The sequence below is a fragment of the Pezoporus wallicus genome, unplaced genomic scaffold (genome assembly GCF_028554395.1).
Source record: "Pezoporus wallicus isolate ANWC-B61680 ecotype Strahan unplaced genomic scaffold, APGP_CSIRO_Pwel_v1 contig_4684, whole genome shotgun sequence".
NCBI lineage: Eukaryota > Metazoa > Chordata > Aves > Psittaciformes > Psittacidae > Pezoporus > Pezoporus wallicus.
In genome coordinates, this window is record NW_026637499.1 from 2,616,795 (window position 1) to 2,634,768 (window position 17,974).

General features: G+C 48.5%; 1 protein-coding gene across 1 annotated transcript in view; it reads left to right on the top strand.

Annotated features, from left to right (window-relative positions):
• Nucleotides 1–17,974, top strand: part of COL27A1 (collagen type XXVII alpha 1 chain) — a 151,717-nt gene that overhangs the window by 113,312 nt on the left and 20,431 nt on the right. Inside the window, exons 36-41 of the mRNA XM_057405899.1 lie at nucleotides 207–260; nucleotides 1,690–1,797; nucleotides 15,376–15,429; nucleotides 15,551–15,658; nucleotides 17,352–17,405; nucleotides 17,684–17,737. Of these exons, the coding sequence (XP_057261882.1) occupies nucleotides 207–260; nucleotides 1,690–1,797; nucleotides 15,376–15,429; nucleotides 15,551–15,658; nucleotides 17,352–17,405; nucleotides 17,684–17,737 (432 nt within the window). The remainder of the gene's footprint in view (nucleotides 1–206; nucleotides 261–1,689; nucleotides 1,798–15,375; nucleotides 15,430–15,550; nucleotides 15,659–17,351; nucleotides 17,406–17,683; nucleotides 17,738–17,974) is intronic.

A 17,974-nucleotide genomic window follows, 5' to 3' on the forward strand; every position in this document is an offset into this window, starting at 1 on the left:
TCCATGGAGGAGAAACTGTGTCTCAGAATAAAACAAGAGGCTGAATTCCTGCTCTTGCTCCAGAAGAGCTTGTTTGGCATCAGGATGTGAGATGGGACATGTCAAAGGGCTGGGATCCTGTCACTCGCTGCCATGAATCATCTACAGAAAGCTTAGGGAAAAGCCTGTTTATGTACATCCTTATGGTGCTTGCCTCTGTCTTACAGGGGGAACCAGGGCTGGAAGGGGACAACGGGGCACCCGGCCCGGACGGTGTCAAGGTAAACCTCACTCTCATGGCACGTTTCAGCTCTCACATCCCCATGCACTCAAGGTCCCGTGATTCCCAGGGCCAGGTTGAAGCTAAAGGGGTCATTGGGCCCTCTGGGCAATAAACCTCTGCCCTGCTCCCTCTAAGGACTCTTATCCTGCAAGCACATGTAATGGACTCCTCCTGTTTCACTCCTCTGCCTGCGGTTTTGGCACCTGATCAGATCTCCAAAAAGGTCAAGTTCTCCAAACTGTGGTTTCCAACAATTTGTCTGGGTTATTTGAGTCTTTGCAGATTCAATTTCCAACTAATCAGGAATTCCAGGGCCTGGCAGGGGAAACCAAATCACTGCCCTGCATCACTGGTCAGAGCATTGCTAGAAAGTAAAGAAACCAGATGCCCTTCCTCTTGGCAAAGCTCGCTCAGGGCTTGTGCTGTGCTCTGTATCTCACTGCTGTGGGCTTGCTACCTGGCCTTTGGAACAGGCCTGATTCCTGTCCCTGCCCAGCTGGTCTATCCAAACAGGCCAACAGCTTTGTCCCATGGAAAGAAACAGCAGCCAGTCCCACAGCAACGCAATTTATTGCTTTGTACTGGTTAAGCTGTTTGCCATGTGTCTCCGTTCCGCTTATCTCTGAACGCTGGACCAAGAATAAGACTCTTCCTTAAAGACAGTCAAGACTTCTGTATTCTCTTGCCACCACTATCCCTAAGAGCTCCTCAAACCAAATCTATTCAGCCTGAATGTGTCTCTGGACAGAAGAGCGTGTGTTTAATCAGAAGGGGTGTTGCTGTGCTCTCACAATCATAGGTGCAAGTAGGAAATGACTGTTAAAGCCAATCTGGTTGCACAAGTGTTAGGTGCTGCTCTCAGTACAGAATTGGCCTTTTTGGTTGTCTCCATAAAATTCAGTGCTATCAATTGCAGGAGCAGTGATTCGATGTGATACCTGCTGCTCAGGCCACAAATCCTTCACCAGGGCGAGATGACTCTGTTGTGCAGAGGGTTTATTTGAGCCCTGGGCTGATTCCCATTTGGCAGCAGGAGCCAAAAGGCTGCTCCAGACAAACCTGTCCTATTATGAACCTTGCAGCATCCCAAGCTTAGGCAAGAGAGACTTGCAGCTCTTGTCTGCTTGTCTCATTCATGTGGGAGGTTCAGCTCTTATTGAAGGGGAAGCAAAGGGGTTCACATTACCCTGTGTAATGGGGGAGTTCCTTCCCCTCCAGCCAAGACATTCAACAAAACACAAGAAACCTGGTTTTGCTCATGTTTTAAATGTCAAGTGTATTATGACTCATCCTCATTCATCCTTTCCCTCGCAGGCTTCTTCCTCTCAGACTCCTGAAATATTAATTATGTGGTGGGTTTTTTGCCTTGTCCAGTGACCCATGCGCTGTGTGGGTATGAAAAGTTCCCACCCTCCTCTCTTCCACAGGGAGACAAAGGAGACCAAGGCCTGGAAGGAGAGAAAGGAGAAAAAGGCAACGAAGGACTGAAGGGAAAGGAAGGGCCTCCTGGATATCCCGGCATCACAGGTGTCCGAGTGAGTCTGGAAACCAGCCTGGACCCCATGGGGTCCCTGAATCAATCACTGCTCTCCCCTCTGAGCTGCATAGGCGGGTATCGAGTCACCAGGGTACAGCATTGTGCTCTCCATAGGGCCACTGCACCCTGGTTTCCAGATCGGAGTGACATCTTGCCCTAGAAAGATCAGCTCTTGTCTAAATCCCTGTGTCTAAGATGACTTTAACGTTCCCAATGGCTGCGGTTTGAGCCCAGGGGTGCAGCACATGCTCCCCAGCTCAGGCTTCAGGCACACACCGAGCTTTGGGCTGCAGAGGGCAAACCAGCTCATCTAAGAGACAAAATCCTTTTGCACTAAAAGGAAGCTTTCAGTCCTCTGAGAGACTTGATTGCACTTAAACCCTAGTAAGAAATAAATAGGCTTTTTCTTTCTTTTTTTTTCCCCTTCTTCTTTTGTTTCAAATAAGGGCAGTGATTACTGTAGGCATTAATACGACCCTAACAAAGCATGCCATATTCCAGCAAAACTCCTAGGGGCAGCCTGAGAGGGAGATGCAGGCAGTAAACCAGGACTTAAAGCAGTCCCATTTGAGATGTCACTCATTGCAAATGGTGCCATAAAGTGTGTTATTTTTGCAAAGACCTCCATCCAGGAGATGGTTTGGTCTTTCCATCAGGATACACACTTAAGGTGTGGATCACTTCCCTGCTCTGCCATAGGGTTTGGGACACGGTGCCTCTGCTGCACCTGTGAAATGGACCACCTCGCAGGGTATAGAGAGGGATGTGCAAAGGACTGCGAGGAACTGATTTTCCCCTGGCTGGCACTCCAGCCTTGGCCTGGAGTTTGGAAATGGCCAGCTTTTGCTTTCTCTCACTTCTCTTTGATGATTACTTGCTTAGTTCTAGGTTTCTCCCTTAAATATAGAAAACAAATAGAACAAATTAGCAGGAAATGATCCCTGGATCCTCAATGAATATCCTCGACATGTCTGGTTCACTTGGAGGTCTGATTCTGGTGTGCACAGAAAGTGTGATTTTGGCTCTGGGATAAGTCTGCACGGTCTGGCCTGGGGCTCATTCAGTGTTGCCAGATGAAGGATAGCTCTGCCCAGTGCCCCAGCGGGCTGCTCTGCAAGCCAAGTCAGGTCCTTCTGCTTGAAATGCAGACGATGTCATCTTGACATCATGATTTATTCATTGTAATTATTGCTGTGGATCAAAGCTCTCCGACGTGCAAGACTTGTGAGGTTCTTGCTGTGCAGCCATTGCCTGGCTGGGTTGGATGCAGCCAGCCTGAGCGGAGCGGCCGTGCTCGCCTATAGCACAAGCCCTGTTCCTGATGCAGCCAGGGAACACGCTGGCTCCCACCCCACACGTCTCTGGATGTGTCAGAAGGAGCCCAGGTCTGACCAGGTTTATGGCAGCTCTGAATTCCCTGCCCAGGATGGGTGGGAAGTGATAGGGCAGGCAGGTACCTCTGAGAGCTGGGAGGATGCTCTGTGTTGGAACAGATTGTTTTCCCTTTGGTGACATGGTGGCTGGCTAAAAGAAGGACAAGGAGAAGGGTGCGAGGGGATGGAGGCAAAGGGGCTGGTTTCATGTTGGTTTTGGGCTGAGGTTGCGGTGTGAGCACTGACTCGCCTTGAAAGTGGAAACGTTGGCTCAGTACTGCCATGCAGCACCATAAATGTCCAGAATAAGGCTGTTGTCCTGCCCTAAATAAGGCCATCCTTGGCCCCAGCCCCCTGTATCCGCAGGGAGCTCTTTGCAGGATTGGGACCATACCAAGGGGTGGTATGGCATGGGGTGGTTCCCAACATCCCGGCTCCCTCCCAGCTCCATGGACAGCCACCCTCAGCACCCGGCCCTCCACGTGCTGTGCTTCTGGCTGGTTCACGTGTTTATACAGTGCATGTTTTAAGAACCCAATAAAAATACTAAACTCATGCAAAAGCCATATTAAGTTATAGAGTATGAAATATAGATTCTCTCAGACTCCATCCCCGCTGTTTGCCAGCATGTCCCTGGGAACATGATGCCATAAAGAGTCAACAGAGCCAAGATTCCTGCTCATAATCACTCCCTTTTGTGTGTGTTTGTTTTACTGCAGACTGCTATATTTCCATCTACTATTTTAATGTGCTGCTTTGTATATCCCTATGTCTTAACTCAGGGCAGACTGTCAGAGACCACATAGGCTCCAGATAGCATTGGCTCCCCTGCCAAACGCCTGGCCATTACCTCATATATAGGCTGGTGTTCCTGTCTTGCTGAGGTAATTTGAAGATGGAAGTCCTCTGATAGAAGAACAAATAATTTTTCCTTTCCCATTTTTGAGACTTTTATCCCACCTTACCATGGGGAAAAGGTACAAATATCCATGGGATCCTCCTTAGGTTTCTGCCAAGTTGACAGCTCAGAGATGCTAAAGATAACGGCAACCACCTCCCATTCAGTTGAGTATTGGAAGCTGGAATATCACATCAACCCATCCTCTGCAAGGCAGTGCCACAGAAGCCACCACAGGCACAGTGACAAACCCATCCATTGGTAGGGAAATTGCCGTAGGAAGGTACAGAGCCACTTATAGTGTAGGGAGGAGGCACGTTGGGCTTGGGTGTGCTGCAGTTATTGTGTGCTTGCACATCACGCATGTTACATATGGTTTTAATACATCTGACAGTGTTAACACTGTCCAATACTCAGTTTTACAGAGAACTGCAGCTATTACATCTTCATTTGGTCTCTCCTGGCATGACACCCAGAGCCCTTACCTCTGTGCTTCATTGCATTCCTGCCTGGATCTGCTGACGTTTCCCTGGACTAGAGATGTTTCCTTCTCCTCCAGTGGTGTGCTGCTCAACTACAGAGAGATGTTGATGTTTCTGTGCTGTTACTGCAAGAGACACACAAGGATCTGTCTGGTTACCTGTGCCAACAAACTAACCTCCATTTAGGAGTGCGTACCCCACCTTCAACATCTGGAGGAGATTCACATTAGCTTAAGGAAGCTGATGCCCATCTGCAGTCATGGACATAGAGAGAAGCTTTTCCTGCGCCTTGTATTGGCTTTGTGTTGCCCTCTGCCTTGGTACTAGAGGGGTCCCACAGAGATGTGCCCCCCCTGAGCAGCAACAGCCTCTGGAAAAACCCTTTCCATCACATGTTCCCACAGCTACAACCCTTCTTGAAGGATTTTCCTTAACACCAAGGACATGTTTAGTCTTAGTCTTGATTTTGCTTATGTCCAGAGGAATGCGACACTTCACTACTGAGTGTCCGCCTGACCAATGTGGGAAATGAGGCATCTGGTTGCTCTGAAATGCTTTATTGCTGGTACGTATTCAAGCCCATTTTGCACATATTGGTATGGGGCAAAGGCCTGGTGCTGGCAGCACCCTGTTGTAGCTGGGGGAGCTTGGCAGGGCATGTACGCCATATGGAGATTGCCTAGTGCAAGGGATAGAAGGAGGCTAAGCAGTTCTTTGGTCTGCACAGTCATAGAGGAACGTGGGAGACGGCGGATGAAGAAGGGATGTGCTAAAGCACCTTCAGTGGTAAAGCTGGAGGAAGCATAAAAGGTCTGTGCTGCTCTTCTGGGTCATGGATTCCACTTGAAGCTGAGGAACTTGGCTGAAAGGAAGGTCTTGGTGACACTTTCCATCCTTGGTAGGACTTCCCCACCTGACTTTGCATTCAGCCAGCCAGAAAAGAGACGTTCACCCAGCGACTGATCCCTACAGCAGGGACACAGCTGGCTTTACCGAGCAAGGCTTCATTTTCCAGAAAGCCATCCTGATGCTTGGAATCTATCATAGATACCAAGACCACGACCAAGATTCCCTGGCACCCAAGAAGCATTGTTGAAGACTCTAAGCTCTAACTTGGCTCAGCCGTTCCCAGTGTTAACATATCTGAAAGCTGGTTTTAAATCCCAAACCAAAGCAGCAGGGAGGCCCCAGCCATGTCCCTGGGGACAGCCTGTGCGTGGTTCAAAGCCAGTGGATTTCAGCAAGCTGAAGCTGGTCCATGAGTCTCCCAGCTGTGGCTGGCAGGTCTCAAGGCAGCTGGAGCTAAGTGAGTATCTATCTTCTGATCTCTTTGTCCAAGTTCACACTTGGTGACAAAGCTCAACAAAGGGATGGGCCAATTGTCCCCTGGTCAAAAGGGAGAAATCAGGGCATCAGCACACAGCTGAGTGCAAGATCAGATTTGTGCACCTTTCCTGAGCTGCTGTCTCAAGTATTATCTCCTTCCAGTGCTTTCAGTCTTCTAATACAAGCTTGTTGCCTTCATTATCTTTGATTCTCTTCTGAACTTGGCCGTTTGACCTCTAATTGGTTCATTTGAGCCACAAGGAGCTGCAAATCTCTTCCCCTTGCAGAGCATCAGAGGTTGCCTGGGCATCTTCATTCGGAGAGAATGGCTGGAGGAGCAAATCCTGGGATCAACAGAGTAGGGAGTCCACTGAGGATCCAGACTTTCTGTATGGGCAAGGACGTGTCTCTGCAGTCTGTGGAGAGACTGAAAGGTACAACAGGCTGTGAACCCTGCGAGGCATCCATCAGCAGTGCAAGTGCCATGGTGTAGTTTGCCAGAATAAGAAGATAATTTACCTGCCAATCTGTAAGTGTCCAAGTGCCACAGAGCCTGAAACACCCTGAGAGCACTGTTGGAGGGTAAAGGAGCTGGCTCCCAGTCCATCCTGCTCTTTGCAACAGAGGATGACAAGAGGTTGAAGTCAATCATATGCAAGCATCAACCTGGACACAGGTCCCTGTGAGCATCTCCCCCACCAAGTGCTTCTCCCCACTGCTTCTCCTCTCTACCTACAGCGAATACAGCACTTCATCCCTTCCCTCGGAGGACAACTGATCCACCAGTGGTTGTGCAAACAGCCCAAGCCAGCTGGCAGGAGGGAGGTGGTGGGTTTCCAGCTGCGCTCCGTAGCTCTGCACTGTGGTTTTGGTAATGCACTGGTTGTCATACAAGGCAGACATCTGATAGCGAGGGGTTTACAGTTCCAGGAAAGCAATTGGAGAGCCCTGTAAGCACTGAAATACAACATGCTCTGAAACAAGAAAATCCCTCATTGTTCAGCAGATCTGGGAGCCGAGTTCTTCTCTTTTTCCACTTCCTTTTTAACCTGAAACCCTATCTGCGGTGGCATTCAAGCCATCTCAGGACTCGCAAAGCTTTGAGCCAGACCCTCCAATGATATCAATCACCATAAACAGTTACATCAGAGATCTGGCTGCATGTGCTGGCCCTGCTGCGTGGCACAGACATGCACCAAAAGGGCTTTAAGGGCTGATGCAACAAGGTCCAAAGTCCTTTCCTTTGCTCTCCAAGAGGGTGAAGTGATGGAGCTGGGCTGGGGTAGAGGAACTCGCAGTGCTTTGCACAGGACCCAGCCCAGCACAGAGCAGTGGTGAACTTGTGGTTCTTGGCTCCAGCACTGTGGTCTCAGCCACATCACACCCGGCAGCAGCTCCACACGCAGCACTGGCTGATGTCCTGAGTTCAGCATCCTTCCCATTGTGCTCTCATTTCTCCGTCATCTGCAGGCTGCAATCCTGAAGAGGAAGAGGAGGACTTGCTGGGCAGGATAGATCTTCTGCTCTGACCTAGCAGAGCTGCTCCAGACACTGTGGTCACAACTGAGATGGGGCTGGTTTCTGGTCTCTGTAACACCAGAGGCCCATTCCCATCTATTCTCTCTCTCACAATGTTGTCCAAACATCACTCACAGCAGAGTTTGTCCCAGGGTGGGGATTTTTTGCTCTTTGTTCTTTTCTGTTTCCTGCCACTGAAAAACACAATTCCAAGATTTTCTGTCGCTGGATCCAGCCATTCACTCCCAACACTTGAGCTCAGGGACAGCTGGCAGCACCACATCACTTCCATGGCATCCAGCTCCCTGGAAACACTGGGGCTGCCGAAGGACAATCCTGGAGTTACTTCTGGTTTTAATATCTGCTCTCCATGCAGGAATCTCTGGGCTTTTTATAATGTGCTGAGCTGCTGTTTCCTGGGAAAGCTGTTTCTCATGGAGCTGTCTGTGGAGCTCTCACTTGAAAGAGGTTTCTTAAACTCCCATAACTTCAGGGTGTGGGGTTACCCCCAACTGAGCAATGGAAGGGATGGAGGATACTGGGCTTGGTGTGCAGGAGAAGGCTATGAGAGCCCTGGCAGTGTGTCAGGAGGAACAGCAAGCTCCTCACACCCTTAATATAGGAAATGAGTACTATTATTCCCAATCTTTCACTTGAGTAATGCATTAGCAGTAGATAGACAACATAAAGTGACTTGCCCAGGGTCATGCAGGTCGGTCAGTGGCAGAGAGGGACCAGGAGCTCCTCAGCCCTGCTCCTGTACCCTGTGCTGTGGCTCAGTATGGGCTGTACTGTCCCATGGGCATTAAGATAGATGTTTCCTGAGCCAGCTCTGCTTGTCAAAGGTCTTTTTGCTGCAGAGCTGAGTGTCTCCTGGGACTGTGCATGGCCCCCATCCCAAGCCACAGCTTACCGGACTCCAGTTTCGATAGCTTGAAGGTGCTTGCACTTGGCCGTGGTGCATCGTTGTGTAACAGCCTCATGCAGCCCAATATCTAACAAAGCCATAAGCAGGTATTTGCCTTGCCTCAAAAATCAAAGGCGAATGGAGTTGCTCAGGAATGCAGTCAAACGTGCTTGAACTCTGCTTTGAATAGGGTGAGAGCAAGGGTCAGGGTGAGCGCCTCTCTGCATAAACTGCAATCCTCAGGTCTTATTCCTCCCTTGCAGTGTTGTCCTCCCTGGGCCACATAGCTGTAGTCAGCTTCTTCTCCTTTCACTTTAATCAGTGCTGATGGCCTCTGGTTCAGCCTGTTGTGTGGAAATCTCAGCATCCCATTTTATGGAGAGGTACACAATGGATTTTGTTGGTTGGGAGACTTTATTCTTGTCTACTATTCCGGTCTCTGTGACTCAGCCCCCCCAAAGCCATCGGTTTGGAGTGGTCCAGGGGTACCTGTGAGTCCAGGGAACCACAGAGCGGTCCCTGCGGAATCACTGCCTGCAGTGACCAAGGTTGCTCTCCTATAGCCAAGGGGCTGCTGTCCCTGCAGTGCTGGCCAGCCCTGCCGGGTCCCTGTGCCGCTCGGGCAGGCAGGCTGAGCCCAGCTGGTCTTCGTTTGGAGTTAATAGCAGTTAGAATGAGCCAGAATGTGAAATGAATCCCGTTGTCTTGGCACGGGTTCTTTCCTGACTCAGGCAAAGGAGACGCGCTCTTTGGGCAGTTACTTGAAGATTCCCCTCCTTTATTGCAAGAGAGGATTTTGTTCCCCTCCTCTTCCACAACCCCAGGGCATCTGTGTCCTTCAAAAGGAAGACGTTAACCCTTAGTGGGTTTTGGGAGCACAAGTAGTGCTCATTAGTGTAAGTCGGGGTTATAGTGCTCAAGTGCTGTGGCTATTCCTTTATTCCCAGTCATCAGATTCCTTGGAGTGTTTGGGTGTCATCATGTATGAAAGCTTTACAGCTCAGTGGGGATGAGGGCTTGCACTTTTCCTGCACTTTGTACCCACCCATCAAGCCTTTTGGTGGCACTTTTGTCTGTTCTGCTTCCTTAGAGATGAGGAAATAGAAGGAAGGAGGGGGGGAAAAGGGATTTTCCCAGCAATAACAGATTAGTGGCAGTTCAGGGCTATCAGACCAAACCAGAGCAGCTCAGAGCACACAGCACAGCTCTGTACATGATTCTCCTTGCTGCCTTACGCAGTGACTGCTTTGAGAACACAAGTTAAATAGATCTCATCCGCAAAACCTGTAAGAGGCATATTTCAGAGAAACATCTGCATGCAGATAAGAATTTGTATTAAAAGAGAAGGTTTGGGTATGACATTTTGGGTTGGATTCCACATTTTAAGCTGAAGAAGTCGGCTGAAAGGAAAGTCACACTGATGCTCGATGTAGTCTTTCCATCCGAGATCTCTATATAGGGTTTCCCCACCTCGCTTTGCATTCAGCTCTACCTGCACTCACCACTCAGCTTCCACAAGCAGGCCAAGAGCCCATTACTTCCCAGTGATCCCAGTGAAGCCCTCTGAACCTTGCAGTACAATCAGGTCTTTCTTCTCAGGAACAGTTGAGTCTTTCTTCTCTCCCCATACTCATTCAGGAGCTGCTGCCCTGTCTCCTCCCCTTCCAAACTACTGCGAGGCAAAGTGACTGTGAAATGTGTTTCTTATAAATCTGAAACATTTATGTCTTCAAATGCCCGGCCCCAATAATCCCACTAATTTCCTGAGCGCTTGTGAACTGTCTTCCATAGAGGGAGACTTCTCCCGATCAAAGTTTATGAAGTAGAGGTTCTCATATGGAGACGTTGCTGAGCGGTAGGAAATTATATGGGGCTTTTTCATTTCCCTTTAAATGAGCTTGCTGGCCAGGCCCTGAACAATGTGGGCATGGTCATCCTATGTTTCCTCATCCTGTCTTTGGTGGTGCTTTAGCTTTTCTGCCCTTTCTATGGCCACTGCCTCAAATCATCACCATTGGGTTTTTTCCTCATCACCATCGGTGCTTTCTTTTCTTTATTCAGTAGCTACATTCTGCTTTTAGTATTTTTTCCTGCCTCATTGTTGGCAGGGAGGAGTAACCTCACACCTTCACTCAATGACCATGGACACGGGCTCCTGTTCCACAACAGTCCTGGGTAATCCTGAATCTGCCTGAGATAGAATCATAGAATAGTCAGGGTTGGAAAGGACCTTAAGTTCACCCAGTTCCAACCCCCTGCCATGGGCAGGGACACCTCACACTAAACCATGGCACCCAAGGCTCTGTCCAACCTGGCCTTGAACGCTGCCAGGAATGGAGCATTCACAACTTCCCTGGGCAACCCATTCCAGTGCCTCAGCACCCTAACAGGGAAGAATTTCCTCCTCATATCCAATCTAAACTTCCCCTGTTTAAGTTTGAACCCGTTACCCCTTGTCCTGTCACTACAGTCTCTAATGAAGAGTCCCTCCCCAGCATCCCTATAGGCCCCCTTCAGATACTGGAAGGCTGCTATGAGGTCTCCACGCTTCCCAAAGATAGGCTTTGGGAAGTGAACTTGTCAGGTCTGTGCCCTCACGGAGCTTCCCTCCTTCTGCAAGCAAAGCAGGAGCATATCTGTCCTCTGAAGTGCCAAGAGGCAGAGTCCCCTTGAGTCAAACCAGGACGGTGAGTCACGTCTCAGTAACTGCTTCCCCAGACCTAGAGCATCACTGTGGGGGGAGTTTGGGTCTGGATTTTAACGCTGTTTGGCTCCATCTGGGGCATATCTCCCTGCAGTTCATTCAACTTCCTTGCTTTGTTTTTTCTGCTTGTTGTTGTTGTAACATAGACTTCAACTGTTGATGTTTTGAGAGTTTAAAGCTGGGCTGCTCATCTATTTGCTCCCAGTAAACATCGCTGTGCCGTGCAAGAGACTTGACTTTGCTGCCAAGGCCAAGAGCAGCTGAAAGCCTCTTTGTCCTTAAATATTAATCAATTTGCATTAGAAAACAAATCGTTTAGCTTTTCCTTTAGCGAATATCTATGGTCTTCCTGAAAAAAACTTATAAAACTTGGTCCTTGGAGAAGCTGGCAATGGAATTTCAAACATGCTAGACCTAAGACGAGAATTCTTTTGCTTTTCTTGGCTATTTTGGCATACCTGAAGCCACTTAACTGTAAAACCACTGCTTTCCACTGTCCCTAGTCACAGATACCATCATCTTCTGGAGGTACTGATATGCTCCTCTAGCGAAGAATGCAGCACATAAAGAGAAATCGCCACTTAAAAATAACCCTGCTCATGGAAGAAGCTTGGAAAGAAGATTTGTTTTCTCAGCAAACCAGTAACCCAAAGCATACAACAAAATGTGTACAAACCCCAAGAATAAAAGCATCGAGTGTTTAGTGCCTTGGCAAGCGAACCCAACTGATTTGAATCCAGCAAAAAGAACTTGGAATTCATTACTCTTATGTATAGGCTTTTGTACGGTTTCTGCCCCTCGTTGCTGTCTCTGCTAAAGAGAGTAGGAACACTAGGAACCCTAGATGCTGGATTCCTGATGTACTATGGAGACCCTGGATGAAGCTACAATCTCACATGGCTATCCCATTCTTTTCCTTCCTTGTTCTGAGCCTTTTTCCATCCCTGGACAGATGAGTCAGAAGAACAGAAAGAAAAAGGATGTGACCTTTTTGAAGGCTATCACCGTTGTTGCTGGGCTTCCTGTTGCCTGTGTAACATGTGGCATGTGACAGTGCAGTGATTTCTGGGAACTTGTGCATACCGCTGCCTATGCGCCCTGTCAACGTCTGGGATTGCAACAGGCATCACATCTGGAACATCACAAGCGGAGATATCACATATCTGGGAACCCCAGACAAGTGCTGAGCTGCCTCTAAATTCATCTGGGCAAAATTCCTGCGTGGTTGGAAAAAGCACATCCAGGAAAATCAGGCATATGGTAGGCTTCCCACTCACTAGCAGAGCTCTGCTGGCCAAAGTCCTAGAAAGCATGCTGGTAGAGCACAGCAACATCCTTTGCTGATAGCGCTTACTCCACTCGAGGAGGTGACTCAGGCTCCAAGATGCAAGCCACGTCTCTGCTGATGATGTCGCCAGCACAGTTTGACCCATTTATTTTTGCCAGTAAAGCTTTTAACTGGCAGGCAAGAGCTAGGAGCAGCGAGAGGAGCTCAGAGGAAGATCTCTGTGGCTCACTGTGAGGACAGCTGGTCTCGCTATCACTGTCAAGAGATGGAGATGCTGCCAATTCTGCTTTCTCCAGAAATGAAGAAGGAGCCGCACCCCAGCTGGAGGACCCAGGGAGCCTTCTGGAGCAGATGAACATCCCTGCTCAACAACGCCAATGCGTCCTAAGGGGAAAAGCCGGTACAGGGAGTTTATTGGAGCCCAAATTCGTGTTCAGACCTCACCAACAGAGAAAGACAAGCTGAAGGAATCCAGAGGAAGTTGAAGACTCTGATTGAACATGGCACAGATTGCGTTTATTGCTGTGAGCAGGGCCTGGACTGTCGAAGTTGGGGTTGTATTTTGGTTTTTTCCCTCTCCCAGATGACTCTAACCCTGTATCTCTATTTCATCATTGTGGGTTCAAGGATGAACTTGAACACTGGCAGATTTTAGGAGCATTTTGTTTCTCAGATGAGGAGATTTAAGGCCTGAACCTGCCTCCTCAAAATAGCAAAGACATTTCCCATTGTGGATAGAAGCAAGTTGCTTCATTGCTTCCATGGGAGATGTATCCAGGTGGATACTGTGCTTCAAACTCTTCTGAGGTAACTGTGAGATCCTCATGTAAACACAGTGCCTCCACCCTGTGCAGTGATAAAAGCACATCTCATCCATGCACTAGTGTCTGCATTTTCTACAGACAACGAGCACGTCCTCATCCTGGGGATGGAGTCATAATGTGGAAGTATTTGGTTTGTATTTGTGTTACAGCACAGCAATTCAGGAGCACATCTGAGCATACAAAATTACTCTGCTGGAGAAGATCAAGGGCTTGGCCATCACCGGATCAGAACAGATTTAGATTAAAATGGGCTTTCTCCCATTTGTAAGATGTATCTATTGCCTGTGCTTCCAAAGGATCTTAATGCACAGATTGATGGAAAAGCACTATGCAACTGATTAGAAATCCCAGTTGTGTCTTTATTTGTTCACGTCTTGTTTTGACAGTAAACTTGTGTGAATGACTCCACTACTCACTCTCCAGATTTTCAAGCTACTGAACATCACAGTATTGCTGCAGAACAGGGTCTGTGAGCACTATATGCTACACTATATATGTTACATCCAATCTGTGGGGAAGTTGAGGGACATGGTACCAGGTCCAGTGATGAGCTAGCTGAAGAGATGGATGGGGATGGCTATTTCTCAGGCTGATGCTTTCATTGGTGGAGGCTTCTCTGTACTGCCAAACCACATGGGTGACGTGGAGGCTTGGCACCCATCATGTATTGGGGTTGCTCGGCATCTGTGGGAAAAGAATTCCAAAGGTGATCTCTTGGAAAGTGGCGGAAATAGCAAACAAAACCCCAAGTATGATGGTAGGGACAACAGAACAGGACTTGTGTATTCCTTGGCAGGGATCTGTCCCTTGTAAAGCTCTAATAGCGTTGGCAAGTGGGCTCTTGAAATGCTTGACTAAGGTAAAACGGAGCTGTTCCCTTTGGGAAGTGAAGAACTGGCACAATTCTTTAGGGCTGTAATAAGTCTGAATTGCTCCTTTGTGCAAAGAGCAGGCACTTCTGAGGCTCATGTATCAGATCAGAGTGAAACCCCTTTGATATGACTACTTTATAAGTTGCTTTTGTTCAGCTGAGATTGCAGCATCAACGGTGGCGAACATTATACCTCAAGTGGGAGGCAGGAGAGCAGAGCACGGGATGCTGCGCTGGTGTGGGGATGCTGTTGAAAAGGCTGTTGCAGTTGCCAAAAAGCATGAGTTATTTTCTTCAGTGATGCTTCTGCTTCTCTCTGTCAAAACTAAAGTATGCAGGCAGCCTTGCAGCCAATGGGGCCAAACGATCTCCCCGGGCTCCCTAAGGAGAGTGTGCTGTGCTCGGTTACACAGCTGATTGCTGCTGTGTGCGTTGCAAGGAGGGCTGGCAGGTTCTGCACCCACACTGGGTGCACAAAGCAGCCCAGGGTTTGTTTCTGGTTGCTGTGGTTCCCACCTGGAGTTTGGCATCCTGCTGTGTTTCTAGCTGCCTGATCGGTGCGTTGTGATTTCTGTGTGCTGTGTGTTGCAGTAGTTATAGGACAAATAGAGGGAAGATCATTGCACTGTGAGTAGAAAGCTGGGCATGGCAGGGAGATAGAAAATTAAACCTGCTTTTGTTACAAGGCAGTGTGATATTATTTATTATTCTTATTATTATTACCACCAATTATTGCAAGGTAAAAATAAGGAGAATTCCTGTTCTACTGCCAGTATCCCAAAACCATGTAAAAATATTGATATCCCATTCAGTGCCATAGTTGGTGGTGAAAGACACAGCTCTTAAAGCAGTGGCGCACAGATGGCAGCTCTGCAGACCAGAGGGAACGTTTTGTGGGGGCAGGATAAATGTGCTTTCCCCAGTTCAGCCCTTTCTGTAGCAGCAGTGGGGTCGGCACCATATTTCAGCTCAGTGGATGATGTCTTCAAGGAGCACTGCTGAGACCCCTCTTTGGTATCCTCGAGGATGCTTGGACACATCAGATGGTTTTTCCATCACCCGCCTGTCTTTGACTGATCTGGAGATGACAAATGTCCCCTTTCAGCCAGGCTGTCCTGTAGTCGCTTGTCACGGAGACCTTTCCACCTTTGAGCAATGTGGTTTCCTTCTCCTCCATGTGTTGGAGCAGCTCAAGAACAAACTCAGCTATACTCCAGTAGTACCTGTGAATTGTGGCCTTACCTGAATGACTTCCTTGTTGGTTCCCATGGGAATAGGATAGGATGGGTGAGGATACTATGAAGGTTGAATGTGCCAGGGAAGTGGCCTGGTTGGAATGGGTCTTCTTTGCTTTCCCATTCCAACAGCTTCTTTTTCAATCCTAGGGACCAGAAGGGAAACCAGGAAAACAGGGGGAAAAGGGCAAGCCTGGCCAGAAGGTAAGAACATCTCCCATTGATAACGTCTCCTCCTCTGGATCTCCCATTCTTTGCTCGTCTTTGCTATTGATCCATAGAAGCAGCTTTGTCCTACAGTAACATCAGTGCTTCCATTCTGCAGGGCAGCAAGGGCTACCAGGGGCAGCTCGGCGAGACAGGAGCTCCAGGGAAGGAGGGGCCGAAGGGGAACCAAGGCCCTAAAGGATCCCGAGGTACCCTGGGACCGATGGTGAGAATGCTTGATGCAGATGGTTGAACACAACACACAGAACCATGACTAGCAGTGGTGGGCACAGGCCTGAAGGAAGCAGAGAGCCCAACAGAGGCTTCAGGGCAATGTGTTAGATAGGTTTCACTGACCAAAACAGCTCAACGTGTGCCCTCAGCAGCACAGGAGAGACCTCATAGAGGCGGTTGTGCTGGTGTCATAGAATCACAGAACGTTTTGGGTTGGAAAGGACCTTAACATCTTCCAGTCCCAATGCCCTGCCATGGGCAGGGACACCTCACACTAACCCATGTCACCCAAGGCTCTGTCCAACCTGGCCTTGAACACTGCCAAGGATGGAGCATTCACAACTTTCCTGGGCAACTGTTCCACCACCCTCACAGTAAAGAACTTCTTCCTTCTATCTAACCTGAACTTCCCATTTCAGTTTGAGCCCATCACCCCTTGTGCTACCACTACAGCCCCTGTGAATCCATGCCCTGTGAGCCCAGCTCACGTTGCATCGTGGAGATTCTTCACAACTCCCCAGATGGGCTGAAATAGTGGGGATTTTTCTGGAGAAGGGAATAAACTGATAAGCTGTTATTTTGCTATGATCATCCCCTTCGAGACCGCACGCTCATGGCAAGAGCTGCTTCCAAGTCAAACTGTGTTGTTACAAGGAACTCTGCCTTGGACTTCTGCCCTGTTTCTACACCCACTCTTGAACTACTTATCTAAAACACTTGCAGCAAGAAGAATTACAGCATGGGAAAGAGTCTGAGTTGGGGACTGAAGGTGAGGCTTTCAGAGGGAATAGTGTGATGGACAGGGAAGAAAAAGTTCATCTGCTTTAGGTACATGAGACAAATGCATTGGGACAGCAGCAGTAAGTAGTAAGTACAGGCTGGTAAGGAAGCTTCTTGCACTAAATTTGGTAGAACTTAGTGGAGAAGCAGTTGTTTATGAACTCAGGATCACGGTGATGTTTCAGAACAGTAGCAAATGAGTGATGGAGCAATGGTTCTGCTCATAGTGTTTTCCTGCACTAAAAGTTACGGCCTCCCATATATCCTCCCGTCGTATTCTTTGCCAAAGCCTCCATGGATTATTTCACAAGGAAACAAAGCAATGGCTGAGCAGCCATCCATTGGACTGAACATGTCTCTGTCTTGTGGAAAGGGCTTTTCCACGCTAAATGGGATGATATGGAATGGTTGCAGTTCACTTTAATCTGATGATCTGATTTAAAGCCCTTTGTTCAGACTGCTTAAGATGCAGCAAACAGCACTTGCAGCGCTCTCATCACAGCCCAGAAAACTCCTTTCTTGGCCTCAGAACCACACCAAAAGGTTTCCTCCCAACAGTTTAGGCCATGCTGAGTGGTTTCACTGGTGGACTTACTTCCTAGCATGAGGCTGATTTGGGTATAAAGACATGTAGAAGGGCAGATGAAGAGCATACATCGTGCAGCCTTTTCTGGTAGCAAATTAGAATGAGGTGGGGAATATAAATGCTGGTAAAGACATCGAATGATGGACTCCTAACATCAGTCTCCATGTGTAAGAGAGAAAAAGCCAAGCAAAAGCACTTCAGGTGGCCTCAGTTGGATGTGGTGCTGAGCTTTGCTCTGCAGAGCCCAGTGCATCCTCCTCTTGTGAGGTGATATCCATATGGGCTACTCTCATGGTGCTTTCTGTGCTTGTCTCTCCAGGGTGCTCCAGGAAGGATGGGTACTCAAGGGGAACCTGGCTTAAAGGGTTACCAGGTAAGGATTTTATTGTAGCTTCTGTCTGTTCTCAAATGCAAAACTGCCATTCCAGGATGTAAAATCATTCTTACGCTAGGATTTATTTCTGATCTTGAGTTCAGTTTAGTTCTTTCTCAAGTCTCGCTTTGTACCATCAAGACTTCTCCAAATCATTCGGTTCATCTCTGCCATGAGTCATGGGTCCCTCCAAAGCTGGGATACACAACAGAGGGCTTGAGGGAGACTCTTCAGTCAAACACCTCCTTCCTGTCTCATATGTTGTCTGCTCTCCACAGGGACATGCAGGACCACCAGGGCCAATTGGACCACCAGGGCCGAAGGGGGAAAAGGTAAGACTCCGTATGCGCTTGTGATGGTGGCTGATGCCTTCTGGGGACATGTTTTTCCTGCATCCATAGAAATTCTGCTCAATCTCCAAATCAAAGGAAATCAAAAGGTAGCTTCCTGTGATCAAGTCAGAATAGCACCCTGCACAAACTAACCAGTCCTCAGCAAACTGGGCTTAAATCAGCTGATAGCCTGTTGTAAGTGGGGCAGGACTGGTCTCTCCTCCTTAATGCTCTTGC